The sequence below is a fragment of the Ictidomys tridecemlineatus genome, chromosome 12 (genome assembly GCF_052094955.1).
Source record: "Ictidomys tridecemlineatus isolate mIctTri1 chromosome 12, mIctTri1.hap1, whole genome shotgun sequence".
NCBI classification, from domain to species: Eukaryota; Metazoa; Chordata; class Mammalia; order Rodentia; family Sciuridae; genus Ictidomys; species Ictidomys tridecemlineatus.
The window spans coordinates 36,161,189-36,187,512 of record NC_135488.1 but is presented as its reverse complement, the minus strand read 5'-3'; the positions used below and the strand labels follow the sequence as shown (position 1 = coordinate 36,187,512).

General features: G+C 61.5%; 2 protein-coding genes and 1 long non-coding RNA gene across 6 annotated transcripts in view; 1 reads left to right on the top strand and 2 right to left on the bottom strand.

Annotated features, from left to right (window-relative positions):
• The window catches only part of Kcnip3 (potassium voltage-gated channel interacting protein 3), a 75,386-nt gene extending 67,945 nt beyond the window's left edge, over window positions 1-7,441 (bottom strand). For 2 of the 4 annotated variants that reach the window (XM_013364879.4, XM_040270731.2), the window contains exon 1: window positions 7,060-7,198. In XM_013364879.4, coding sequence (XP_013220333.1) covers window positions 7,060-7,162 — 103 coding nt within the window. In that variant the 5' untranslated portion in view covers window positions 7,163-7,198. Of the gene's footprint in view, window positions 1-7,059; window positions 7,199-7,317 lie in introns of those variants that run through there. The other 2 variants (XM_040270729.2, XM_005339571.5) reach the window with 2 other exon arrangements.
• LOC144369255 (uncharacterized) lies at window positions 3,342-12,473 on the top strand. Its single transcript, XR_013428725.1, has 2 exons — window positions 3,342-3,759; window positions 11,059-12,473. It is a non-coding gene; the product is annotated as an uncharacterized LOC144369255 (long non-coding RNA).
• Window positions 12,474-13,102: 629 nt separating this feature from the next.
• Window positions 13,103-26,324, bottom strand: Prom2 (prominin 2). Its single transcript, XM_078028470.1, has 24 exons — window positions 25,751-26,324; window positions 25,165-25,214; window positions 24,619-24,821; window positions 24,402-24,522; window positions 24,096-24,159; window positions 23,765-23,854; window positions 23,243-23,445; window positions 22,854-22,928; window positions 22,107-22,170; window positions 21,794-21,953; window positions 21,415-21,567; window positions 20,500-20,623; window positions 19,964-20,055; window positions 19,766-19,850; window positions 17,910-18,056; window positions 17,555-17,626; window positions 16,761-16,853; window positions 16,585-16,638; window positions 16,292-16,372; window positions 16,054-16,122; window positions 15,299-15,388; window positions 14,982-15,088; window positions 14,555-14,628; window positions 13,103-14,174 (listed from the first exon to the last, which is right to left on the bottom strand). The coding sequence occupies exons 1-23, from the start codon at window positions 25,989-25,991 to the stop codon at window positions 14,565-14,567; spliced, it is 2,502 nt and encodes an 833-aa protein (XP_077884596.1). The 5' UTR covers window positions 25,992-26,324; the 3' UTR covers window positions 13,103-14,174; window positions 14,555-14,564.

The window sequence follows — 26,324 nt, the reverse complement described above, 5'->3', positions numbered from 1 at the left end:
GTGAGCAGAGCCACCCAGAGAACCATCTCTTCTCAATGGCCAAGATAAAAAATAGTGACAGCATCGAAGGTCAATGCGGATGCAGGGACCCTGGACCACTCCTTCCTCTCTGGTGGCAGGCAGGACCCTGTGGCTCCTCTGAACAAGGGCTCTGCAGATTCTTAGAAAACTGAAGACGCATCGACCGCCCAACCCGCCCATCCCACTCCGCGTCACTGGTCCAAGCAGCTGGAAATACATGCTCCAGCACTTACACACGAGAGTTTGCAGCAGTTTCGTCTGTAAGAGCCCTGAACTGGAAACCTCCCAGGTGTCCTTCCGTGGGGGACGGTTAAATACACAGTGGTGCGTCCATGTCACGGGCTCAGCATGAGAGCAAACAGCCTGGGTGAATCTCTAGGTTGCCAGGCTGGATGAAGGAGGCCAATCCTGAAGGTCACGTGCTGTGTGATTCTAGTTATGTGACATTTTGAAATGGCATTTTAGAAATGGGGAACCGATTAGAAGGCCAGGGGTTGGGGACAGGGAGAGGCAGGCGGGAGAAAGGGTGGCTGTCAGAGGGCAAGAGGAGGGGTCCCGGGGGGCAACACTGTGTGCCTTGACTGTGTCTCGGACTTGGGAACCTGTGCAGTGCGCGCACGCGTGCACACACACACACACACACACACACACACACAAATGAGTACAGGCAAAACCGGGGGAATCTGAATAAGATCTGGGACTGCATCCCGTGGATACTCCAGCTGCCATATTGTACTAGCTTTGCAAGATGGAAGTCAGGTAAAGGGGTTGCAGGACTCTGTTGATTTCTCACCACAATCAGATCAATAAAAATTCAAATTGCAAATACTCTCATAAAAAAAAGAGTATTAAAAATACAAACGGAAATAAGGCCTTTGATAAATACCCATGAAGGGCAAGGTGATGACCCTGATGTTCTCCTGAATCCACCCGAGTGACCTTCACTCCATGGGCTCCTGCCTGATTCTGCCTCATTTTAACTGGTGACAGAGTTGTCATTGTCCCCAGGCCCCAGGATGGCCAGGGCAGGGTGGCAGAGATTGATGAAGCCAGAAGACCTGGGTCCAGGGGATCCACAGAGTCCCCAAGACCATGTCCCAGAGACAGCGCCCAGCAAGGCTTACGAGATTCCCTCAAGGTGGCGCACGCCTGTAATCCCAAGGGCTTGGGAGGCTGAGGCAGGAGGATCGCGAGTACAAAGCCAGCCTCGGCAACTTAGCCAGGCCCCGAGCACCTCAGTGAGACCCTGTCTCTGAATACAGTACCAAGAAGAGCTGGGGATGTGGCTTAGTGGTTAAGTGCCCCTGGGTTCAATCCCTGGTACAAAAAAATAAATAAATAAATTTCCTCAAAGGCAGAGGCTGCAGGTAGCCGGGCAACTCTCTGCCGGTCACCCCAGAGCCAAGACTCACAGGTAGGCCAGGGGCAAGTCTAAGCTTCCTTCCAAGTCCCCCTGGCCTGTGGGGGTGGGGGAGGGACCTGGGCTCCCCAGAGCAGGGTGACACACTGCTGTGTGCTGGTCTGGGTTACGTGTCAGGAGAGGTCACTCACTGAAAGCTCACACCAACACAGTGAGGTTCCTCAGAATTACACACCCTCTTACCAGGCCCACCAGGCCCCCAGGTATGTGCTCTCCCTGGCTTGACAGGAGCAGCACCAACCTGTTTAATGTCCAGACTGGGGTTGCCCAGGAGATGCCCCCGCCTGGCATGAGAGGTGACTTAGTGCCCCTCCAGCTCCCCCTCACCACCTCTGTACAAAGAGGGGGCCTGGCCCCATCAGGCCACGCAGGTGGAAATGGGACGCAGTTGATGTGTTTTTGTGGCATTGCTGGGTCACCATGACAGCTGTCCGCTTTCCCTTGACAGTACTGACTGAAAGATGCCCCTTCAGCTGGGCACAGAGGTACCCACCCAGCTTGGGAGGCTGGGGCAGGGGGATTGCAAGTGCCAGGCCAGCTTCAGCAACTGAGCAAAGTTCTGTCTCAAAATAAAACTTAAAAAAGGCTGGGGACCGTGGCTCAGTGGTTAAGTACCACTGGGTTCAATCCCTGGCATGAAAAAAAAAATGCCCCTTCCAGGGAGTGTGTTAGAATTTGAAATGCCAGTTAATTAAGAAAAAAAATAACTCGCACATGGTGAAGCATGTAAGGCATAAACGGCAAAGGCAGATGTTGTGGCTTGACTATGATTCATCCCCAAACCCATGGAGCAGTTGTGTCCCCAGAGCCTGACGTTAATGAAGGGGTGGGCTCTTAACAGGACTGCGTGTGTTTAGAGGTGGGGCCTTTGACAAATGGTTAGGTTAGATGAGGTCGGTGGTGTGGGGATATGATTGAATTGTTGTGGCTTTATAAGGACAGGGAGAGACCCCAGACTCAGAAAAACACATACACTCCCCCCATGGTGTGATGCAGCCTAAGGGACCCTCGTCAGAGCCTGCACCCTGCTTCTCTGACTTCCAGCTCCAGAACTGTGAGCTAAGTGAACCTCTTGTCTTAAAAAGGCAGCCTGCCTGAGGTATTTTGTAATAGTAAGTGAAAATGGACTATCACAGGGGAGGACAAACAGGCTAAGAAGCTTGTGTTTCTCATCCCGGCTGAACCTGGCCCAGCAGTGACCCCTGAAGGTCTGAGCTACCCCACACAGTGGCCACAGCCACATAGGATTATTGAACAGGTGGTGTGGACCTAGTCCAAACTGAGAAGTGATATTCCGTGTAAACACACACTGGGTTTCAAATATTTGTGTACCGGAAGCAAAAATAGCTCATTAATAATATCTATAGAGATTACCTGTTGAAAAGACAGAGTTTACACTGGTTTCCAGTTAATCAACCTGGCTGGGGGTGGGCTTCGGGCCAGTTGGTACAGTGTCAGACCACTGAGTGCAGAGGGAAGAGGTCTGTGGTCAGTCAGACTGGAGGGCTGACCTCAGGGGGCCTGGAACCTGGGACCCTCACGACCCAGCTCGGTTGCCTGGACAGAGTCCACTGCCCAGGGCCTCCCCAGTACACCCTGGCTGGTTTCTGAGTGGTTAGGTGAGGCGTGAACACAGAGCCCCAGAGGGAGACCACCACGGCTCTCCACCCTCTGGTCCTGCGTCAGGCCGCTGCCCAGGACAAGGGGAAGAGGTCAAGGGCATGGCCAGTAACAGACTTGCTGCCCCGGGCAGGTGCTTGCTGGGATCTGCTGGGAGATTTCCACCCCTTCGGGGGCCTGCCCACCTGTCTCCCCGTCCTCAGGGGCGGCAGCAGCGGGCTGTCTCGCCGCTGTGGTTGGCTCTATTTCCATCATGCGGGACAGATGGCGGGAAGCAGTGGTGGGCGATGTGTCGTGCGGGCTCCCAGGTTTGGGATGGGGAGGCTTTGGGAGCCCCAGCTCGTCACCCACCCTGGGAATAGACAGATGAGGGCCGGCAGGGGGCTGAGACGGCCGGGTCCCCACAGCCACAGGCACATTTGCACACCCACCCACGTGCTGCACGCCCCTGGCCTCGGCCCTCTCAGAGCGCTGGAGCAGGAGAGGCCAGACCTGCCGTCCTGGCCTGAGACTGCCAACTTCTCCAAGGCACAGACTCCTTCACCCTGAGAAGGGGACATCGCATTGACCCAGAGTTGACCAGTGGGGCTGGCTGGCCTTCCCAGGCGGTACCCAGCCACCAGAAAGCCATGGCGTCAACACCCCACCTCTACGCAGCCCTCAGCTGAGCAAGCTGGCAGATCATCTCCTTCATCCAGGTGGGTGATATCTCCTCAGGAAAATCAAAAGCGCTTGGCACAGAGAAGCTGAGCAACTTGTCTGTGGACACACAGCTAAAGGGTGTAGGGAGCAGGGCTGAGTCCAGAGAAACGGGGGGGGGGGGGCAGAGTCTCGGCTAGCATCTGGCTGCCCTGAGTGCCCGTCCAATAGCACTGAGTGTGGGGTGTGCCATCAGTGGCAGAGGGACTTGAATCTACTCTGGTGGCCACCCACTGCCCATTGCTGGAGGCAAGGATGACAGGCAGAGCTGGAGACCAGGCCAGCAGTGCTTCATCCCCTCTGGCAGAGGGGACAGCTGGGCAGAGAGCTGAGGCCGCAGATCCGAGAGGGGAGACAGAGCCAACCGAGGGGAGGGACAGGGCCCCTTCTGATGTCCTCCTATCTCAGCTGAGCTCTGTCCCCCCCACCAAGCTGGCACCTGCGGTCCCCTCGGTTCCTCCCTGTCACGTGGCTCTGTGGGCTCCAGGACGTGGGCTGAGCACAGCTGACAGACACACCTGTTCCAGGGAACATCAGCTTGCTGGGGCGGGGGTGGGCACCACAGTGAGTCAGGTGCCTCCCGCCTGCCCGGGGGCTGGGCCACCAGGAGGGGCTGTGCCCAGCCTCTCTGGTCCCTTCTTTCTCTGCTTTGGAAGGCAGGGGTGTCCTTCCCCCTCCAAGAGGCCATTTCTGGAACCCCCAGAGAAGCCTGGTGGTGGTCTGCGGGAGCAGGGGGCTCCAGCCTCGGCCTCTGAGTAGAAAGGCAGCTCTCCACTCCCGTGGAGGGCTTTGGAGAGCAAAGGGCGGTGGGGTTTAAAACCCTGGGCTCCTCTCCGTCACACTCCTGAACCCTCAGCCCAGAAAGGGGAGGCAGGAGCCAGGCCCCAGGACTAGGAGCGGGCAGCTTCCCGGTCACCTGGGTAGGGGCATGCCCTGGCCCCCTGAAGTCTTCCCCTGGAGCCGGAGCCCTGGGGCCCAAGCCTGAGAATGAGGCAGAGCGGGGTTCAAATCCCAGCGACCACGGCGCTTGCCAGGCAGCACGGGCCTCTGCTTCCTCATCTGTGAAACGGGAGCAGAAGGGAGGGGGGAACTTCAGAGCTCCTGCCCCTCGACCCTGGCCTTCTCCTCCACGCCACCTGGACAGCAGGGCCACTTCCTGACCTGCGCTCTCAGGGGCTTTGGAAACCAGGGAGCAGTTTAGGACCCATTTTGCACAAGTTCCTGCAAGAAGGCTGGAGCCGGGCAGCAGAGGTTCCCGGGCTGAGCTGGGCCTCCAGGACACAGCCCCCCAGAGCCCCAGGACGGCACCCGCGCCCATCGCGGTGAGCCCAGCCCAGGCCCCCTGCCTTCTCCTAAGAGCTGGTGGAGTCCATGCTCCTGGGGACCTGGTGCTGTGACATATGATCCCCTTCTGGGCCTCAGTGTCTGTGGGCTGGGAGCGGCAGTGCCCACCCCCAAGGCCGAGCCAGGGCTCGTGAACGGGCAGCTGGGGAGAGCAGGGAGCAGGGCAGGGCAGGGCTGGGGGCAGGGGCTGGCGAGAGTGACCAGAGGAGCCAATCCCCTGCGGGTGCTGACGGCAGACCCCGCCGCCCCTGGAGAGGAAGGTGTCGTGCCCCATCTCCAGCGGTGGCTTCCCCGGGAACCACTGCCCCTGCCTGGCCCAGCACCCAGGGGTGTGGGCTCCACTCCTGTCCCTGGCCAGGCCTACACAGGAAGGCCTCTGGTGGGCAGAAGGACAGTGAGACCCACAGGGACCCAGGCGCTGGTTGTGGGGCGGGTGTAGGGCGGGAGAGGGGGCCACAATGGCCAGGAGAAGGGCCAGATGCACCTGCAGGACTCGGGGCACTCACTCTGCCCATGTAGGAGGGACAGTGGTGGCCACGCTCCAGGGGTGATCTCCAGCAGTAGAGGCAAGGGGAGGGGGACCATCCTCTGTGGGTGGACAGAGCTGGAATGCACATCTGGGTGCCGCTGGATGGTAGGAGTCCCTGCCTGTGGACGCTGCATTGCATGATCTCCCGGGGCTCTGTCCTGGGGCTGCGGGAGCGTGTGCTGGTGAGGCTGTAGTGCGCACCAGGCCAGCCTTCACGCCAACCTCGGGCCACGTGACCTGGGCTACCCACAGCACGGGTGGACAGGGAGCCTCGGTAAAGCCTGAGGTTTCTCCGCGTCTGCTCTGCCCTCCTGGCAGATACTGGGGACACTTGAGGTGACAGGAGAGAAAGCAACTTTTCAACGTTCATTGTCACCATGCTCAAAAGCTTCGTGTCATCACCTCTGCTGATCCTCCTGGTGTCCCTGAGAAACAAACTGGACAGGGCCGGGGCAGCCTGGGCTTTGGGACAGTGTGATCTGAAGCCAGCCTCGAGCCCTCTCTGGGCTGCTTGTCCTCTTGGGTGGGAAAGGCAGGAAGCCCTCTCTTGGGAGGCGAGATTAAGAGATGCCAGCCCAGTATTCATTCTTTCTTACTCACAAGACCTTGATTTTATTTGGGTCCTTTTGTCCTTCCTTCTTTATCCTTACTTCTACCTGCCTGTGCTGGCTGGAGCGCCAGCAGCCATGTTGGGCAGGGAGACAGATGGAGCCTGGGTCCCTGCTGACTGGTGGGGGGGCAGTCTGTGTCAGCCCTGTATCACCTCCCTCTTGACATCTGCATGAGAAAAATTGCAATCAACCTTTCTGTTATTTGGGGGTGATCTGAGCAGCCAGACCTAATTCTGGTGCTTCTTCTTTCCTTCAGAGCAAAACTGTCCCGCACCTTTAAGCGGCTGCAGGGCACTGGACCGCATTTTCTGAGGGTCAACTCTGGGCTGGGGGCTGGCTCACTTTCCTTGCCTACAGTTAATTCTTCCTCCTTGCCCCCCTCTACCTTTATTTCTCGACCCCTGTGTCAGGGGTTTCCCTCACCTCCTCTCCAACCTCCCAGCAGCCGCACCAGAGGGGACAGCTGCTCTGGGTCCTTGGTAGAAGAGGGTACTCGTTAGCTACTGAGCAGTTAACCGGAAGATGCACTCATTGGCCCTCCTCCAAGCACCAGACACCCCTCCTGTGTCCTGCCTTCCCTGACCCTCAGGACAGTGGAAGCAGCTCCCGGCCGCCTGACTCCTGTCCCCGGGACCTAACTGGGCAGGACCAGGCACAGGGCTGCCCTCCAGCCCTGGTCTCAACGTCACCTTAAAGGGGACAGCAGAGGATGGGTCATAGAAGGAACCTCTAAGAGGATCCCCGGTCCCGAGCAGTCCCCAGAAGCCCCACGTCCCCTCCACCTCCCAGGCGAGCCCTCGCCGGCCAGCGCCTACCTTGTCCCGCTGCATCCCGGGTGCTGGCGGGAACTGCTGCTGGCCGCCCCGCTCCCCAGCCCAGGCAACCAGGACTGCCCGGCGCGGCTGGCAGCTGCCTCATGTTTGCTTGGACCCAGACGTAATTGTCACCGGTGGCTTCTCCCCCGCCCCCTGCCCACACCCCTACCCCACCCTCCCTCCCTGCCTCCCAGCGCTCCGCCCTCCTGCTCCCCCTCCCTCTCCCTCTCCCCCTCCCTCTCTCTCCCTCTCACGCACGTGTGCACGAGTCTGTCTTGCATCTTTCCGGTCCCCTCCCAGGCTCTCTCTGCACATGGCTTCAAATCCTGGCCCCTTGTCCTGTCCTCCAGGTCATGTCCCCTCAGGTGTCTGTCCCTGACTCACTCTCTCTCTCTCATCACCCCTTTTCTTTGTTACCAGGGGAGGTTGCAACTGGGGGTGCAGAGGGTGCAGGGGGTGCCCTGGGTCAAGGAGCAGCAGCTGGTGGGAGCTGTTCCCGGGGCAGGGGTCCTGTCCCTCCAGGGGAGCTCTAGGAGCCTCTTGGTGGCATTTTCCAGGCCAGCCCCTCCCTGTCCTGCGCCCCTCCCCTGGGACACAAATGTGGAGAAGCTGGCCCCGGCTGCTGTGGCTCTGTAGGGGGGCTGGCCACCAGGACAGATTAACAGCCCGGGGCAAAACCATCAGGGTGACACTCAGGAGTCCTTCCATCTCTTTCCTCTGTCCCTCAGGACCCTGAATCACCTCCCTGTCACCCTGCTAATCCTTGCAGAGTGGGAGTCTCCCCGGAGCGTGGACTTTTCCTGTTTCCCAAATACCATTGAGCTGGCTGCTGGCTCTGAGGTTCGGAGAGCATTCAGGGCAGCAGAGGGACCTCACCAGATGCTCTGGGAGGAGGGCAGCGGCAGAGGAGAGGTGAGGGCCCCCGGGATCCCGGGGAGAGGGGGTCTTACTGCCGTTTGCAGGGGGCGGGCTCCCTAGCTTCTTCTCAGCCCTGGGGAAAGCACCCAGGAGCCGGGTGCCTGAAAGCTCTGCCAACTTTCCCCTCTGGGTGCCCGGAGGAGCCCGCCTGTGCGGTGCCTGTGGTTCCCATGGCAACAGAGCCCTGGCCGCCCCCTCCTCTGCAGTGTGCTCAGGAGCTCGCAGCCCTCCCCACCCCCCTTTTTGAGCCAGCCAATTAGCTTCAGTGTTCAGACGCTCCAGGGGAGAAAACAGCCTGGAGCTGTTGACCCACTGAGGCCAGGAGGACTGTCCCCAGATGGGGGATGACAGTCCAGGTGTCTGCCAGAAGCTCCCTGAGGATTATAAGCTGGGCAGACCCCAGACTTCCAGTCCCAGAGCAGCACTGCCCGACAGAGGGGAGCCCCTCGGCAGCTGGGGTGGGGACCAAGCTCCCTGCCTCAGGGACAGGGACAGCCCTGCCACTCCTCCCAGCCAACTTCCGGAAGCTGGGTCTGATGAGCATGCTGTCTTTGTGGGGGCCTTGGGAGAAAAGTGTCTTGGTTCCACTCTGTGATAATGACAGGAAGACCCGGAAGAGTTAAAAGGTCGGCCAGTCCCGGGCTGGTCAGTGGCGGGGCCAGTGAGTACAGGCTACTCCTTTACCCCACGGAGCGCGGGGGGCAAGACCTGCCTGGCCCGCCAGGCACCAAGTCCCACCATCCGCCTGGACACTTCCTCACCTACACACAGGCTGCAGAACCAGGGCCACAGCAGCCGTCCCCAAGTCACTGACCTTCCCCTGCTCAGAGGCCCTTCCTGGGGATTCGCGACCTGCACAGAACAGGCGGGGCTCCCCTCTCTCCGCTGGGCCATGGGGCAGGGGCAGGGGCATGGGGGTGGTGCAGGTGGCAGTGCTCTGGGAACTTGCCCTGCAGCCCCCTGAGGTGGGCGTCCCCCATGGGACACAGAAGTGGGTGCATGTGCCCTTTCAGGGTCCTTGTGTCACCACACTCTCTTCCTCCTCTGGCCCCCAAGGGGGTCTTTCCATGTCTCCAGGCACTGCCCCCGGGGTCTCTCTGCTGGGCCTCTGGAGAATAAGAACGAGAAAAGACCAAAGTGTGGCTCCCCACCTGGGCCCCACAGACTCCCCCCAAGACTCTCAGAGTGGCCGCATCAGCCCTGTCCAGGTGAGGGACTTCCCTACTCTGCCCACAAGTCTTGGGGTCTTCTGGCCCTTCCTCAATGTCTGTCCATAACCCTCTGCCTTAGGCCCAAGTTCAAGTCCCTCGTCCCCAGGCCCCCTGGTCTGTGGAGCCCCCTGCCCCTGTCCTTTCCTCAGCCCTTGCTCTGCTGGGCCCTGGCCGAGGAGGTGGAGGAGAGAGACAAGTGCTGGGTCAGAGTGGGCTGCTCCTCCCCCGGGAGCCCCTGCCTGTCAGCAAGGCCCAGGGCTGGAGGGGGCTCACCGTGCACATGGAGCCCCTCTTTACGGGAGCATTGAGAATGCCTGAGGCCCCCAAAGGCCCCTGTCCGGGCGCTGCAAACTCAGGAGTGTCACATGACTTGAGCTGGTGCAGCTGTGGCTTTGGAACCTACCAGAAGCATCTTAGTGGTATCTCCTGAAACCTCCTCTGCCCACTGCCCTCCCAGAGCCCTAGGGACAGTTGAGGCCAAGGGCACTTCTTGGTAGGGAAATACAAATGGCCGTCTCTTGCGTCACATCACACAGCTTGGCCCCTCCCGTCCACTCTCCTGTCCAGGGTGGGAGTGGTGGGAGGTGCGCTGCCCGCAGGGCTGTGCTCGGCCTCCAGCTGACCTCAGCTTGGCGAGGTCGCAGACTCCACCTCTTTCTCTTTGGGGGCGCATCCAAGGGTCTCCAGAGCCCGGCCCCCCCTGCCTGGATTCTCAGGGACCAAGGAACCCGCAGTGCCCAGTGGCAGACTTGCCTTCTCTTGGCGAAGCTCTGTCCCTTCTCCCGGTGGCTTCTGGGACTGAGCGAAAAGACCCCGTGCCGACTGTCATGAGGGCCTTCATGGAGGCCACCCGTCCTTTTCATAGCTCTGCCACCAGCCACCAGCTCATCTCCCACCTGCTGGACTGTGCAGGCGAAGGGCCTTGACATCAGCCACTGGATTTGTTAAACTGCACGGGGCCCGGACCCGACCTCAGGCTCTCAGGCCCCCCTTCCTTGTGGCTAGAAGGGCCCTCCTCACCGTCCCCCAGGGCCCAGTTCACACCCTCTAGTACCCCTCCTCTAACCCCAGCCCCTGGTTGCCAGCCCCCATGACCCCCCCATATCCCCTCCCACGTGTGTCACTCAGGCGCAGGTCAAGGCTCGGTGGGGGTCTCCGCCCCGGGCATACCCCACCTCCCTCCTCACCCAGGGCTCTGAAGCTCAGTCACCATGTGTAGGACAGAGGACTGTAAGGTGCTGTAGGATGGCACTCCAGGACAGCCAAGGGAGGACTGGGGACCTCCGGAGGGGCTTGGTTCAAGCAGCACATGGTGTGGGGAGCAGGCTGGCCACCAGCCTCCCGGGTCAGTCCCTGGCATTCCAGCCTGGAGAGGCAGGGCCCAGGGAGAGGCAGGCCCTAGGCGCTAAGCAGAGGGCCCTGGCTCTAGCACGTGGGAACAGGGACACTGTCATTCTGAGCAGGGCCACAGATGGTCAGGCTGGGCGCGGAGGATTCGGAAGGCCGCCATCACCGTGGGTGCCTTTGGGTAGGTGGCGCCCTTGGTACTCAGCCCCCGTTCAGTGTCCATGCTCTGGTTTTCCCAACCAAGTAGCTAAGTAGCGCTGGCCACCTGGTCATTAGTCCAGGTAAGTGTGCAGCACACTCCCTGATGGATACTCAGCTCAGTGAATACAGGTGAAGTCACATTGTCCCAGCCCCATCACGTGGCCCTCCTTCTGCACACCCAGCCACTGCTAGGGACCTCAGATGTCCTGGCCCACGTGGCGTTTCTTGGGCAAAATCTGCCACAGGGCTTTGTGCTGGGCAGCCAGGTGGAGCACCTGGCAGAACTCCCAGGGCCCCCAATCTGTCATCTCTTCTGCCACAGGGACATCAAGGACATCTGAATCAGATCTCCCTGGAGACACAGTCTCCTTCCCGGGCTCCCGCAGGGAATGGAAACAGCGGCTCCTCCAACAGGAAACCCCCAGGCTCAGCTCCAGAGAACCCGAGTCCAACTTATGTGAACTTGAAGCAGACGGAGACATCATGGAGCCTCGTCTGCTCAGGCACACATGTCAACCGCCCCGTCAGGACCCCTGACGTCTGCTCCTGTTGGAATGACAGACCAGACTGTGATGGTGGGGACTTTGTTTCACCTGTGAAGCAGAATTTGCCTGGCAGAATCCCAACATTCTAAAACCAGGTCATGAGGCGACCTTCCCACACCATTCCCACCTCTCTGTCAACTGCTGAGTGCCGTCCCCAGCCCTGAACAAGCTCCGGTGCAAAACCAGCATTCGGCGGGGCTGGGCTGGACTTCTGGAGACTAGATCTGAAGTGTGGCAGCCACTGGCCAGTTCTCAGGAGGAATATCAAAATCGACTTTTAGGACCATGACTTCTGATCATGGTGGAAAGGTGATTTGTTCCAGATTCCCAGCCGAGGACAACTTTAAATGTTGCTCAGATGACTGCATGTAGACATGTGGCTGCACGTATACATGTTCACACCCCCGTGCACACACACAGAAGCACCTGCACAGCAGCCAGCAGCTTTTTGACCTACTGATTTATTTAATATACATAACGTATACATTTAATATTTACAATGTATACTTATGTAGGTCTATTTAAGGGTGATCGAGGGCACCAAGAAGCTAACCAGACAGCCACGGACCATAGTGCCAAGACCTGGGAAACAAGGACATCCAGAGACCGGTGCCCAGTACCGAGACTACTTTCTCCCGAGAGGGTCTGCCGATTCCAGAAGATACCGCAAAGGTGCAGAGTTCTGAACAACTTCTGGGACGACAAACCAGGCCCATGAGAGCAGTGTGCCCGGCACGTCTGTTGTACTCTGGGCTGGGACCCCAGAGACCCTCGTGCTAGGAATGAGTCAAGTGGAAATGAAGAATTCCGCCCAGGGACGGAAAAATCATCTCTTTCCCACAAGTGGACTCAAGCGACCTGGTTTGCCAGGTCCCCAGACACCTGCAGATGTAAACATAGGTTTCCTGGAGGAAGAGAACTTCATCCTAGGCCTCCTACTGGTTTCAGATACAGTGAGGACCCAACTCAGTCAAAATCCACCAAGTACCCAAAGAGGGATACGAGAAATCGAACAGAACCCAGGGGGAAAAACAGCCACTAGAAACAGACCCATGGGTCTCCCTACAAAGGAATTACTCAACTTTAAAATAACTCTGCTGCTGGGATGGAGCTCAGTGGTAGAGAGCTTGCCTAGCACGCACAAGGCCCTGTGCTCAATCCCTCTCACCACAAACAAAACAAAAAGGCAAAACTATGCTTAAATATATTGATGACAAGAGGCAATTATAATAGAGAACTGGACATGACTTTTACATTATTTCTACTTCATTTTTTTTTTTTTATGGTACTGGAGACCTCTACCACTGAGCTACATCCCCAGACCTTTTCTATTTTTATTTGGAGACAGAGTCTTGCTAAATTGCTTAGGGTCTCACTAAGTGGTTGAGGCTGGCCTTGAACCTGTGACCCTCCTTCCTCAGCCTCCTGAGTTGCTGGGAGTACAGGTGTGTGCCATGGCACCTACGGCATGTTTAATATGCAGGGTGCCACTTCCTCTGCACAAGCCGGCCTGCGAGCAAACATCAAAACAAACAAATAAAACCCTCTGGGGAAAGCCAAGAAGAGCGACTGTGCTGAATTTGAGGATGCTTGTTGGAGATGTCACATAGGCACCACCCTGACTCCCAGTGGAAATCTGTTGCTGGTTTGTAAGATGCAATTAAACACAGACACATCCTGTAATTCAGGAGACCACCGCTGTCATGAAGGCTTTGGCCTTCGAACACAGACCCATCTCCCTTTTCCCTTGTGCCCACCCAGACCTTGGCTCTGCCTTTGGTCCAGTTAAGTCGTGATGGAAAACAGCAGCCCTCGGCCAAGGGCATTCCACAGATCACGTTTAATTGTCACGACCCTCCACGGGGCTGGGGTGCCTCTGTGCTATGAAGGGAGACACCGAGGTGAGGGACCTGCAGTGCATGTTCCTGGTGCCCAGCCAGCCAGCACCAGAGCCAGGCTGGGGGCCAGGTATGGCTGCTCCTGGGCAGGCCCCCAGATGGGTGCTGCTCCCCTGCTGGTGGCTGGAATCACCCCTGGATGCCTGAAGTCAGAAGAGGCCTCGGCACTCTTGTCTCCACAACCCTCATTGAACCCCAGCTGTGTTCAGGGACCCAGCGTGAGACCTGGCTTCTGGGACCCCAGGCTGAGGCTGCCAGGGAACGGAAAGCTGCCATCTCTTCTCTCCCTTGTGGAACTCGGTTCAGCATGGCGGAGATGCCGGGGACGGGCTGGGACGGCCTCGGCCATGTACACAGGGGAGAAGGGGCAGTGCCAACTCCCGGCCACCAGGGCCCTCCTGGGAAAGCTGCTGGGGAAGACGCTGCCTCGGGAGGGGACGCAGGAAGGGGACGCAGGGAGGGGACGCAGGGAGGGGACGCAGGGAGGGGTAGGGCCAACACAAGGACTCCTACCCCGGTGCCGGCAGAGGCTCGGGCCGTAGAGGCCACTCACCCCACGGAGGTCCCTTAAGCCCAGGCTGGGGCCCAGGGCAGTGGAGGGCTCAGGGGCCACCAGGGGAGCCCAAGCCCAGACCTGGGCCGTGGTGGCCTGATTAGTTTGGTTAAGTAGAGGAGTCCCTGGGGCCAGCAAGATAAGAGTGGGGACCAGATAAAGAGGGGACAAAGGGAGGGAAGGACTTCCCTGGAGGAGGAAGGAGAGGGCTGGGGAGGGAGCAGGAGGGAATCTGGGCTGATGGGAGGTGAGGGCAAGAGGCAGGAGCTTGGAGAGGAACAGAGGGGGGCCCAGGTGGGGACAGGGCAGGGCTGGGCAGGGCTTCTGTCCCACCCAAGGGGCTGGGGAAGGGGTTCCAATAGGTGAAGAACAGGTGCTTCTTGGTGCTGGTGTATTGCAGCAAGGAGGACAAGGGCGAGACACCTGGAGGAACCTGCAGGCGCTGTATGATTTGGGAGGTGAATGAAGGGGGTTATGAGCAGAGAAGGGTGGAAGGGGAACAGGCAGGACGGGGCCAGGGAAGGTGGAATTGGGGGACAGCCCAGATCTGGGGCCAGGTTGGGCTCTAGGGCAAGAGCTACAGAAGTCAAAGTGGGGGACAGGCAGTCCCAGGGGGCACCTTGCCCTGTTAGGAAGGAAAGAGTGCTGGGGGCGGGGACCAGGGCTCCCGCCTGTCAGATCCGCTGCCGAATGGCCACAGCTGGACCCAGACGCCACCGGGTCCCCAAGCCTCCCTGCCCTCTTGGAGACCCCTGGTCCCAGCCCCTCTGCTCCCCACCCTGAGCGCCCAGCATGGAGGAATTGAGGGGAGGAGCAGCTCACCTGCTGCGTCCTACAGCTTCAGGGAGGTGACCCGGGGGATGTGGAAGAGCTGAGTCTCCTCAGAGCTGGTAGAGCTGTGGCACAGCAAAAGGAAAGTGTCCCCAGAACAGAACCCCAGCTCCCACACAGGGACAAACCCAAGTCCTGATGTTCCTGCCTCTGAGGCCCTCCAAGAGAGAGGAAGAGTTTTAAGATGCTATGCTTGGATGCATGTGTTACAGTAAGAAGGATGTGGGGCAGACATAGGGGAGGACTTCCAGGCCATGGAACTCCTTAGTGCATGTGTCTCTTCAGGCCTAGACTATGATTCTTCTCTGCCAGGTTTCTGGAGTAGGTAGGGCAGGGGATGAGGGTCCAGTGTCTATAAAGACTCCTTCCTGGGCCTCCAGTGTCCCCCCTGTCCCCTGAGATCCTGGCAGCCCCTCACCTGAGGCGTTTCCGGATGGGACGGAAGTATTTGGAGGTCTTCACAGCAAAGACGATACTCGGGATGAGGAAGAAGGTGCACCAGGCCAGGCAGAACCAGAAGGCATTCTGGAAGGGGTGTGAGGTCAGTCAGCTGGCCGGGTGGCCTTCCCTGCTGCTTTGCAGCCTCCGCACTGGCCCAGCGAGGGACGGGGACAGCTGTGACCAGCGCTGGGAGGGCTGGGAGCAGGCCCCGGGCTGGGGGCGCCGCATGGCCTGCTCACACTGCCCATCCATGGGCCTCCATGTCCACGGGCCCTGATGAGCCGGGGCACTCACCCAGGGGTCGGCCACCATGTCACACAGGATCACACGGCCATTGTCCAGGGCTGCGGAGAGGGGCTGGCAGGTGGCGATACGCTGAGTCACCTGTGTTGGCAAAGGAGGCGGGCACATGGGGAGACCCCTGCCCCTCAGGTGTGTGCCTCACATTCAGCAAGAGGTGGACAGGACATGGCTGGGGCCCTGCACACCGTACACAGATGCGGGCAGCGGCCCTGGGCAGGCACAGGGTGCAGACCCAGAGATGGAGACGCTCCCGCTCCTGCTCAGCTCCTGCCCTTGGCGCTGGTGGCTCGGCCAGTGCTAGGCCCACCCTGTGCCCAGCACTGAGCTCTGAGTGGCCCTCACTGGACAGCAACACATACATGTGCACGTGCTTGCCCACGTGGCCTTATGTGCTTGTACGCACACGTGTGTGCACAGACACACTCAGGCCGGGCCAGCCCCCTGTGGCCAGTGCAGAGCCAGGACAGCTCTCAGAGGCTGTGGCCAGCGGGCGCCTGGAAGAGGAGGTGGGCTGTGACCACAGAAGGGCAGGGGCACGGCGTGGACGGCATGTTCTAGACGGCCAGGGCCCTCCCAGCTCACCCTGGCGCTGGGCAGAGGTGGGCAGGCAGAGATCAGCCAGCAAAACCAGGCGTGCCGATGTCAGGCCTGGGGCACCTCCAAAGGACAGGGTGGCCAACTGCTCCCCTGGGCGTGGGGGACCCTCAGCTGCTCTGAGGCCAGGCTAGGTCCAAGCCCCCACTCACCTCCTCTCTCACCCAGGCCAAGTACTGCGAGAAGTAGCTCAACTCCCGGCTCAGGAAGCAGGCACTCTCCTGCAAGAAAGAGGAGGCCCAGGCTGGCAGGAGGCCAGGAGGCCAGGAGGCCAGGAGGCCCCTGCCCCGGGCCTGACACCCTCAGGGCAGGATGGGCCTCCCTGGGAGCCACCGTGAGGGTCAGGGTTAAAGGAGAGGCTGGGGTGGCCCGGTCCCCAGCCCCACTCACGTTCATCAGGATGCGGGCGGCCCTGGCAGGCAGCTCCCTCTCGAGGTCAGCGACATGGCTCAGGACGTCCGCGGTCTGCAGCTGGAGGGAGAGGAGCCTCGGCTCTGTCCCCCTCAGGGAGCAGGACAGCAGCCAGCCACTCCCCACAGTCACCGCTCACCTTAGCAGGGTGGGGTCAGCGCCGAGGACCCTGAGGCTGAGTGGTGGTCCCCAAGGCCCCCCACCCCTCCTCCTTCCCACCTCACCGCGGCCCTCCCTCCGTCTGCAGCCCACTGCCCACCCCCTGCGGCCACCTGAAGACGCGGGGCAGCGGATTCCAGGGCCCTGACGCTGAGGTTGAGCTCTGCCTGTGGGGGAGAGACCATGCTGGAGGGGGAGGGCACGAGGGGTGTATGTGGCCCTGGGGCCTCCTGCTCCTCGCTGCCCCCCCCCCCCGGCAGGCCGCAGGCCCCTGGGCCTCAGGACTCACCACCAGGTTCTGCCGGGGGACAACCTTCTCCTGATAGAGATCTCTAAGCCCACGGGCCTCCATTCTCAGCTGCTGCCCCAACGAAGAATTGCCCTGAGAGTGGACAGAGACCACAATGTCCCCCACGCCCCGCAAGACAGGCTCCGCCTGAGAATCCTTGACCCAGAGTCTCCATGGAGGGGAGGTGGGAGTGCTAGGATCAGAGGCAGAAGAGGAGACTTCTCAGCTCCAGGGAGACCTGTGCCGGGGTTTTAGGTCTGCCCCTAGTCAGCCACGGGACCCTTATTGGCTACGGTAGCATCTGCAGACACCAAGGGATGCTCCTTGCCTGCCCACCAAGCTAGGTGGCTGCAGGGTCTCAGAGATGTCTCAGAGAGAAGTTCCCAAACTCTAAATATCTGTGAATTCAAAATGCCATTCCTTCCCCTGGAGGGCGTCTGTCCTGGGGTCCCCGCAACACCTGTCCCTGCACGTTCCACGACGGGCGTGTGCACAGGAGACACACGATATCAGGCCAGTTACCTCATCTGATCTGAGGTGACGTCAGTCCTTTTTATGGTTAAAGAAACTGAGGCTCAGAGAGGCTGAACGACTCATCCAAGGCCACACAGCCCATTGGTGGCGGAGCTTGAGTTGGAACAGATGGTGCAAAGCCTCCAGCCCAGTTTGGGGACTAGGAGCCTCAGCTGTCACTGGTGAGGGGACCCTCGGTCCCCTGCCTCTGCCCTCATCCCCTCTCCCATGCAAGCATCCTGGCCTCCTGCACCCCTGGGCCTCCTCTGCCTGCTTCTCACCTGGGCCTGGGCCAACCCCTGCAGCTCCTGGGCCAGCTGCTCCAGGTCAGTCTTCACCACAGGCCTCTGGATCTGAGGGCAGACGGGAGAGGCCACGAGGGGTGAGTGCTGAGGCCCCTGGCCACATTTCAGACATTTCCCAAGACAACCACAAAAGGAGGCGCCCTCTGGTGGAGCCCAGGCGGAGCTGCCCAGCGTGGGCTGCAGGGGGCTCAGCACCAGGAACAGCGCTGGGGGTGGGCCCAGGGCGTGGCGGCTCCCAGCAGGGAGGACCCCGGAGCGGCTGGGAGGGTTGGGAGGTGAGAGCCTCTCTGAGGCCCCTCCACCCTGCGGGGACCTGAGGGGCCCTGTCCACCTGCACGCGGAAGGCCTGGTAGTTGACTTTGTCCAGCCCACTGCTCTGCAGCGCCTCCAGGTCCCGGTGGGCCTCCGGGCTCAACAGCTCCAGATTCTGCACATTCGGCTTGAAGTTCTGCAAGTTCTGCTGCAGGTTGTGGGTGTACTGGGGGAGGAGGGGGAGGATGGGGAGCACGCCCAGGTGGCAAGCCAGGGTCCCAGACGCTCCCCAGGCCGGCGGTCAGCCCTCACCAGCCCTCAGGACCTCCGTGCTGGGTAGGCAGGACCACCCAGACGCACCCCACCCGCTGCCAGCCTCCTTGCACACCCTCCAGGACCCGGCCTCTGCGCTGCATCTACTGGCCACCAGGCTGCCAGCACGGGCCTCCCCGTCCGTCTGGCCCCTTTTTTTCACATCCGCAGAGTTGAGGTCTTTCCAGGGCCCCAGGTTCTGAGATCTTCTTTTTTCCATTTGTCTACTTGTCAACTGCCATCAGCCCCCGTGACCGTGGGACCTCGTCTACCTATTCTAGACACCAGCCCCGGGCATTAGAGCGGAGACTCCCACGTAGTGGCTGAGGCCCAAGTTTGTGGACTACAGGAAGGAAGGAAGGAAGGAAGGAAGGAAGGGAGGGAGGGAGGGAGGGAGGAAGGAAGGAAGGAAGGAAGGAAGGAAGGAAGGAAGGAAGGAAGAAAGGAAGGAAGGGAGGGAGGGAGGGAGACAATTGCATTTCCAGGAAAGATCCTTGGCATTTTCCTACCATCACGGCAAGAGATTTAGGGCTCATGAAAGTTCAGTCTCAGAGTTTAACAGAGAGAAGCTGAAACCAGACAGGGGTTCATCTGCTGGACGATGCACAGCAAATTAGAAAATGCAGCCCACCTCTGCTCACTGCTTCCCCCAGGCTGCTTCCCCCCCACCACCACCATGATGGAAAAGCCCTCACCTCCTAGGAGGGGGTCTCAGTATGGGGGGTCAACGCAGTGGGCCCCGGAAGGCTCGCCTGCCTCACTGATCCCTGCATAATCAGCGGTCGCTTTCTGACTTGAGGACGACATCTCTAAGGTCCCCCGGGTCAGTTGCCGGATGGACTCTGAGGACCTGAAGTTCTCTCTGTCCAGACTCTTCCCTGAGCTGGGCCTTTCCCTTCCCAGGACCAGGCCTGAGGCCTCTCTCCCTGGAGCCGGGACCCCGAGCCAGCAGCCTCCACCCTGGGGCAGTGTCCCTGGCCTCTCCCTGGGGCACGCCAGCTCAGTGGACCTCCTTTCTGGGTCAAGAAGCGGACAGGAGTGAGCTGAGGTCTGAAGCCAGCTGTCCCAGGTCACACAGCTGAAGGCTTGGAGGTGGGACTGGGCCCCGTGGACCAAGAACCGGGGTGGACCTGAGAGGAGTCGGGGGCGTTCTCGGGGGGAAGCAGAATCAGAAGTCAGCCTGCTGATGCCCAGGGCAGCGGGGGCAGGCCAGGGGGGTGTGGGTTTCCTAGGACATGCTCGGAAATGGCTCCACCTCCCACCTCAACTAGGCACCAGGGAGGCAGGAGGGAGGTTCACAGCCTCCACACATTTAGAGCCGTGTTCTCAAAGTCCGTCCCTCTCTCGTGAGGTGGCATCTTGGTTTGTTCTAGAGCTGCCCCTGGCCAGCATGGGCCAGCGTCTCCACCAACTTCCTGTGTGACCTCTGGCAGGCGAATGCCCCAAGTTCCAGGAGGCACAGGGAGAGTCCTGGGGGTCAGGCTGGCCTTGGGTGCTGGGCAGGGGCCCCGAGCACCTCCACCAGACTCCCTGGGTTCCCAGAGTCGGCGCCTCCACAGAAGAGGACCTGAGGAGGAGTATCTGCAGGAGAGGTCCTCAGAGCCTTCTGGAATGTTCTCCTACCTGGCTGATATCCAGGTGCTTCTCCAGGTTGTAGGAGTCATCCAGCTGCAGGACCTTCCAGAGGGCAGCCCCTTCCCGGCACTGCCTGGGGGGAGGGTGAACACAGAGAAGGGGGCTGGTGGCCCGCATCACCCCAAGGGGACAGCCACTCTGCCCTCCCCGCAGGCCCCCCTGCCCCCAGCCCTGGCTCCCACTCACTGATAGGTCAGGAGGACGCTGACATTCTTCCGCATGCCGAGAAGGTGGGACAGGTTCAGGGACGGGGGCAGGTTCCCCGGGGTGTCTGCAAACTGGGCATGGACAGGGAGAGACGGGGTGAGCGTGGTGGCCAGGCTGCCCGCTCCCCTGAGCCCACCCTGGCAGAGCAGGCCGCGGGGGAGCACCTCGGGGACTCTAGAACCAGGTCTAGCCCAAAACCTGAATGAGCCCCGGGCCCCTCCTGGCTGGGGCGATTCCCATGACTCTCGGGGAGGGTGGTGGGTTGGCCTGACCCTGGGAGAGAGCCCAGGCCAGCCCCCAGCTCACCACCAGAACGCACCCAGGCCCCGGGCTCAGAGTGGGAGGAGGGAGGGGGCCAGGTGTGAGTGGAACCACGAGGCCCTTGTCTGGAGGCGCACGGGTTCTCCCCGTCCTGTCCCCTGGGCCTTCCTGTCTCTGTGCCCACTCTGCCCCCCTCTCTCCCTCTCGCCCCTCCTTCTCTGCCCACGCCTCCCTCCGCCGGCTCTGGGTCCCACCTGGTAGAGCTCCCCGCTCTCCCAGCTCCGGCACACCAGGGTCTGCACGTTGCCGCCCACCAGGAAGGTGAGGAAGACCAGGAGGATGAGGGGCGCGGCGAAGACGAAGCTGAAGCCCACCCCCCTGGGGAGGGCGAGAGGCAGGCTGAGGGGGCAGGGCGGCTGCCCAGGCAGCCCTCCGTCCCCAGCCACACCCCAGGGCCAGCACGGTCTGAGTGGACAGCAGGGCAGAGCCTGGTGGGGAGCTGGATGGGGGACTGGGCCTCCTGGGAGGTCCCTCCTGGTCCCACTGCACCCCACCTTGTTGTTGGGGTCCTGCTGGCCCTGGCAGCCTAGAGAAGGGACAGCTGTTGTGTGCACAGAGCCGGGTCTGCCTGGCACCTAGTGCCTGTGGAGGTGGCCCGATCCAGAACCCAGCCTTCAAAAGGGGTCACCAGGCATGGCTGGCCAGCAGGAGCAGCACCCCAGTGGGCAGTAAGGACCCTTGGGCCAGGTGCCACTGACTTGTAGGCTCTTTTGTGAGACGGCCACAGCCCCATCCAGGCTCTAAGACTCGGAGAATGAAACATGCGGTGGAATCAGCTCCCACGCTCCCAAGGCTGTCACCCTTGTGCAGTGAACAGCCTGCCCGACTGTATGCAGCAGCACCCTCTTAGTCAACAGCTAGTGTAGGGAAGGTGGAGAAATAGGACTCTGCCTTCTGGTGCCGGTGCTGCTGCCTGGATCCCGAGGCGCTGGTCTGAACCCAGTGGGAAGCACGCCCCCTGAGGACCACAGTTGTCCCTGGTGTGTGTGCACGGGGAAGTTTTCTGTCCATCCTTCCTGCTCTGGTCCAACCCCCTGATGCAGATGAGGACACCGAGGCCCATGGCTGGCCATTTGCCCAGGGCCTCCCAGGAAGTAGGGGCTTCTTACACCATGAGGAAGCGGGCTCCAGCCTCGCCCTTGGCTTCCGATTGGCTGGGGTCCTCTCTGGCAGACAGTCCCCAGATGCCCAGGCTGAGGCCCAGCAGGTTACAGGCCACCACGAGCAGGACCACGGAGCACAGCACGCAGCCCACCGTCCACCTGTCACAGAGGGGTTGGAACTCTGGAGGGGCTGGTACGGGACCCAAGGCTAGAGTGCAGAGGAGCGGGTGTGGACGCCTCCCGAAGCCCTGCTACTCAGGTCCCGGCACACAGCGAGGTAGAGATGCGCAGGCCCGGGGAGTCAGGGGTGGCGGGGGCTAGAGGTGGGGCTCCAGCCACAGAGAGGCCGGACACCCACCCTGCCCGGCCCCAGGCCCCTGGGTACCTGTAGGTCTCGTATCTCTGCGCCTCCTGCAGGTAGGGACGGCTGTTTTCTTCCAGCTCCTCCAGGGCCCGGCTCCAGCGGGGAGCTGCTTCCAATTCGGGGAACGCTTCAGCCAGTGTCCCCATGCCTTCTGGCTTCTGGGCCACGGCCTCCTTCAGATCTGCCCGAAGCCACAGGTCTCAGGGGATGCAGAGGGCACCCAGGGGCCAGGGAAGAACCCCTGGGACCTACCGAGGGCCCGCCAGGGAGGACAGCCCTGGTCACCACTGCCCCCCTCCTCTCCCCTGGAAGAGCCTGGCTCCCAGGGGCTCACCTTTGATCACCAGCTCCATCTGCATGGCCACCAGGATCGGGAGGCTGTTGAAGGTAGCGTTCTCCTGCAGGAACCAGGGGGGTTGTGCCTCCGACCCTCCAGCTGGTGTCCCAGCTTGGGGGTCCCAAGTCACAAGGCCTCAGAGGGCGGGCATCCCTCCTGGCTGCCCTCTGCTCGGGTCACAGTCCCTTGGTTCTCTTGGTCTCTGCAAAGCCCGGTCTGACGTATCACCCTTCTTCCGCAGAGACCCTGTCCTTCCACTCCCAGTCCCTTCCTAGACAACAGGTCACCTCAGCTATCCCCTCCTGTCCCGTCCATCCTGCACATGACTGCCAGCCCTGTCTCCAGATGTTCAGCTCCCGTCTGCCATTCTGCCTCAGCTCCCACTTCCTCCTTCCCAGAACCTCCGGCTCCAGCCACCTGTATGGCTGACTCACTGTTTCCCCAACTCCAGGTTCTAGGTCACAGGTGCTGACTCACGCACCCTCCCCCGGGGCTGTCTCCACCCAGGAGAGCCCGCCTGCCTGGCAGAGCTCAGCCAGGGGCTGGCTCACTGACCCCCAGCCCACCCCACCCCAGGCCTGCCTCCGCCAAGGACCAGCGTCATGAGCCCCCAGCCCAAGGTGACAGGGGTGGCCTCAAGTCTTAGGTTCCACTGGATTCCCACTTCAAAACAGGTAAACTGAGGTCCCCGTTTGTGAGTGCCCAGGCAGGAAGAGGAGTCGGGGGGCCCAAGTGGGCGCTCACCTCCTGGACCATGTTGGAGAAGTTGGCCTCGGGGACACCCTTCAGGCGATGCAAGACATTGTCCACAGGGGGCACCTGCAAAGGGGCGAGATGTCCAGGGAACAGCGGGAGGAAGGGGTGGGTGCCTTTCTGAGCCCTCGGGTGTCACGTGGGGACTGCTTCAGCCCAGCTGCCAGAGCCAGGGTGCGTGAAGTCCGAGGCACCATGTGTGTCCTGGGGAGAGCTCTGACTCGCTGCCAAGGTGAAGGTCATTGGCCTTGGGCTCTAGTGCTCAGGAGGGGAAGGAGCAGCCTGGGAGGGGACCAGGGCAGTGGGCCTCAGGAAACCCCAGGCCATGAGGATGCTGGAGGATCCCTTCAGAGCGCCAAGCCTCTGCCCCTGGCCTGCACCTGGGTGAAGTCAGCGGCCAGCTCCAGGGCTCGGGCCCGGTCCTGGGTGTCTGTGCAGTCCTTCCCGCACCCAGGCTGCTGCAGCAGGGTGAGCAGGCGGTCTCGGTGCTTCTCAAGAGCCAGCCCCAGCTGCTGCTGTCCCTCCTGCAGTTCCACCAAGGTGCTGTTCAGGGCCTGGAGCCGGTCCATGGAGACCTGCAGGGCTGAGACCCGCACTTGGCCTGAGCTGACGCCACAGCTCCTGGCCTCCGCAGCAGCAGCTCTGCAAGAGGAAGGACAGTCCTCCCCTCTGGCCAAAGGGACCTGTGGTCATTGACCTGTCAGGTCACAGTGGAAACTGCCCCAGGGCACGTTAAACCAGGAAGTGGGCAGAGATGCCCGAGGACACGGGGATCTGGGATGATGGGATGGGGACATCCTGGGTGGGGTAGGCAGCTGGAAATTCAGGGCCGGGTGAGGGTGGTCCTGCCCGGGTGGTCATCTGCTGGGCCCCACCCCATGCAAGACACTGGCCCAGCTCACCCTGGCCCAGGCTGTGTACTGAGGCCAGCACCGAGTACATGGTGCTCCTGAGCTGGCTGTGAATGGTGGGGCCGATGCTCTCACCAATCCCTGGGGAACACAGGGCATGGGGCATTCTCAGAGCTGGCCCCCAGGAGCTGAGGGTGACCCTACCCCCACCCCAATCATGCTCCCAGGTCCCAGCCCCGGCTCTGCAGGGTGCTGCTGGCTTTTCCGCCCCACAGCAGGGGGCCTGCTGTGCTGGGAAGCCAGCTGGGCCAAGCCGCTGTGACACGGTGTACCAGGAGAAGGCCAAGATTAGGGCCCCGGGGCCAGCTGACGCCACTCTCACCGTCCAGCTCCTTCAAGACTTGCTCCTGGGGCACAGAGAACTGCTTAGCCACGGCCTCGAGCTCCTAGACAAACACAAGGCTGTAAGCCACCTTTCCTGTCCCTTGGCAGCCCCTTCTCTCCTGGGGACAGCACAGGGGCAGTTACTCATGTCAGCGACTCCGCAGCAGGGGGTGGCCACGTGTGCTGAGGAAGGGCACCTTTTTCCCTTTGCAGGCTATGAACACGGGGCCCCCCCTCTGCTCTGTCCTGCCTGGGCCTGGTGCTCAGGAGGCACCTGGGGACAGGGGCATTACTTGGTGCTCACCCCGGGAACATCGGAGACCAGGCCCCGGAGGCTGCGCAGTGTCTCAGGAACAGCTTCAACGCTGGGCCCCATCTGCTCATGTGTGCGTTGGTTGGTGACAAAAGCACAGACCACACCAGCCCTGTGGGAGGAAGGCGAGGAGGAAAGGTTGGCGGGGCATCCGAGGGTCTGGGCCCCGGCCGGCCCTCCCTCCCGCCTAGCCAGGGCCGCTCCTCACAGCAATATGATGGTGGTCAGCAGCAGGAAGGCCATGAGTGTGCCACGCTCACAGGCCATGGCCTTGTGCTCAGTTTTCACACGGCCGCCACAGCGCCGGCGACAGCGGCAACAGCAGAAGCAGAGGCCGGTCGTGGGCACTGCCACGAGGTAGAGGCCCGCGGTCACTGCGCACACCACGTAGCCCGCCTCGTACCGCACCACCTGGCGGGGCAGCAACGCGTCAGGCGGTCCCGACCCCCCTCCCAGCCTGGCTTCCCCGGATGCAGAGGGAAGCGAGGGTGGAGGGCGTGTCTCTCTTCTTGGTGGTCAATGCAAGGAAGACACGGTGTCCCTCCCGGCTACCATCTTACAGAGTTCAGGGAGTTTCCGTCTTGCTGCAGAGCTGCGGCTGGAACCCAGGCCTGCCACTGCAGGACCCCTGGAAAGGGGGAGGGATGACCGAGACCCCACCTTGGCCAGCACCGGGCAGAGGGGACTGAGCTGCCAGGCGACCCCTCCTGCTCAGCCCCAGGCCCCACTCCAGCAGGTCCGCCTGGGTTCTCACCTCATCCACCTTCAAGGAGGACGGCTCATTGAGCAGGGCCTTTACCAACTCTGTGGGGAAAGAGCCAAGCTGAAAGATCGGGGACAGCCACTGCCCTGGCCCTGCGTCACCCCTCCCCACTGCCAGGCCCAGTGGGATCTTTGAGGCCGTCCTGCTGGGCCTCAGCGCTGCCCCAGCGGAGTCCCTCCGGGCAGGTTCTGGACCTGGAGGGGAGGCGGAAGGCCAGAAGGGGCCTGGCCTAGCAGCCCTCCCCTCCAGGTCCCACCCCACCCCTGGCCCTCTCAACTCCAGGTGCCCCCAGACTCAGAGAATGTGCCAGGCTAATGTCATGTGCTTCTACCTCAAGGTCCTCCAGTTAGAGGAGAAACAGGCTCGGAGAGGGAAAGGGGCTGGCCCAAGGTCACACCAGAAGGTTCTGGAACTTTTTCCTAGGGTACCCCGCACCCCCCCAGGACTTCTGGGAGGAAGAAAGCTGACGGGATGCGGGGGGCCCTGTCCTCCCCTCCACGTGCCTATGGACAGGGAGGCTGCTGGGGACCAGCGGCCAGAGGTGCACCAGGGGAGGGGAGGGGAGGGGCGCACTCACCCGAAGGGAAGGGGTTGAGCTGCACCACGGACAGGAAGCGGCGCACCATGCCGTAAAGGGGGTCCAGGGGCCCCGGCGCCCTGACTCGGGGGGCCAGCCAACGGGTCCTGGCCGCTGGGGAGAATGCCAGGCGCTGCGAGGGGCCGAGCGATGAGCAGTCGGTGGCCACCGGGGGCGGCACACTCAGCGCCAGCCCCAGGCCCAGCCCCAGCAGCGGCGCCAGGAGGCCTGGCGCGCGCATCGTGGGGTCGGGCAGGCGGGCAGCGGGGTAGGCAGGTCCGTCTCAAGCGGCGGAGTGTGCAGGCAACCCCGGGGCAGGCTGTGCATCCTTCGGCAGCCTTCCTCCCTCTGTCCCTGCAGCTCTCAAACCGGCCCGACAGGTTTGGGCTCCGGAGCTACCTGGGCACTGGGAGCTGGAGCGTAGGTCGGCAGGGGCGGAGGCCGGGGGTAGGGGGCAGGGCCTGAGCCTGACGCCTTGGGCGGTGGGAGGGAAACCTGGGTTCCCCTCCCTCCCCAGATGCTGGGCCAGGGTTCCGTGGGAGCAAGTTCAGACGGCAGGTGGGTGCCTCTGGAC

What these genes read in the sequence shown, in the direction of transcription:
- Prom2 (XM_078028470.1), bottom strand. Translation starts at nt 25,991, where the DNA reads ATGCGCGCGCCAGGCCTCCTGGCGCCGCTGCTGGGGCTGGGCCTGGGG. An exon ending in TCTCCAACATGGTCCAGGAG is followed by an intron (nt 22,171 to 22,853) that starts GTGAGCGCCCAC and finishes TGGTTCCTGCAG; the next exon opens with GAGAACGCTACCTTCAACAG. An exon ending in GATGGAGCTGGTGATCAAAG is followed by an intron (nt 21,954 to 22,106) that starts GTGAGCCCCTGG and finishes GGCTTCGGGCAG; the next exon opens with ATCTGAAGGAGGCCGTGGCC.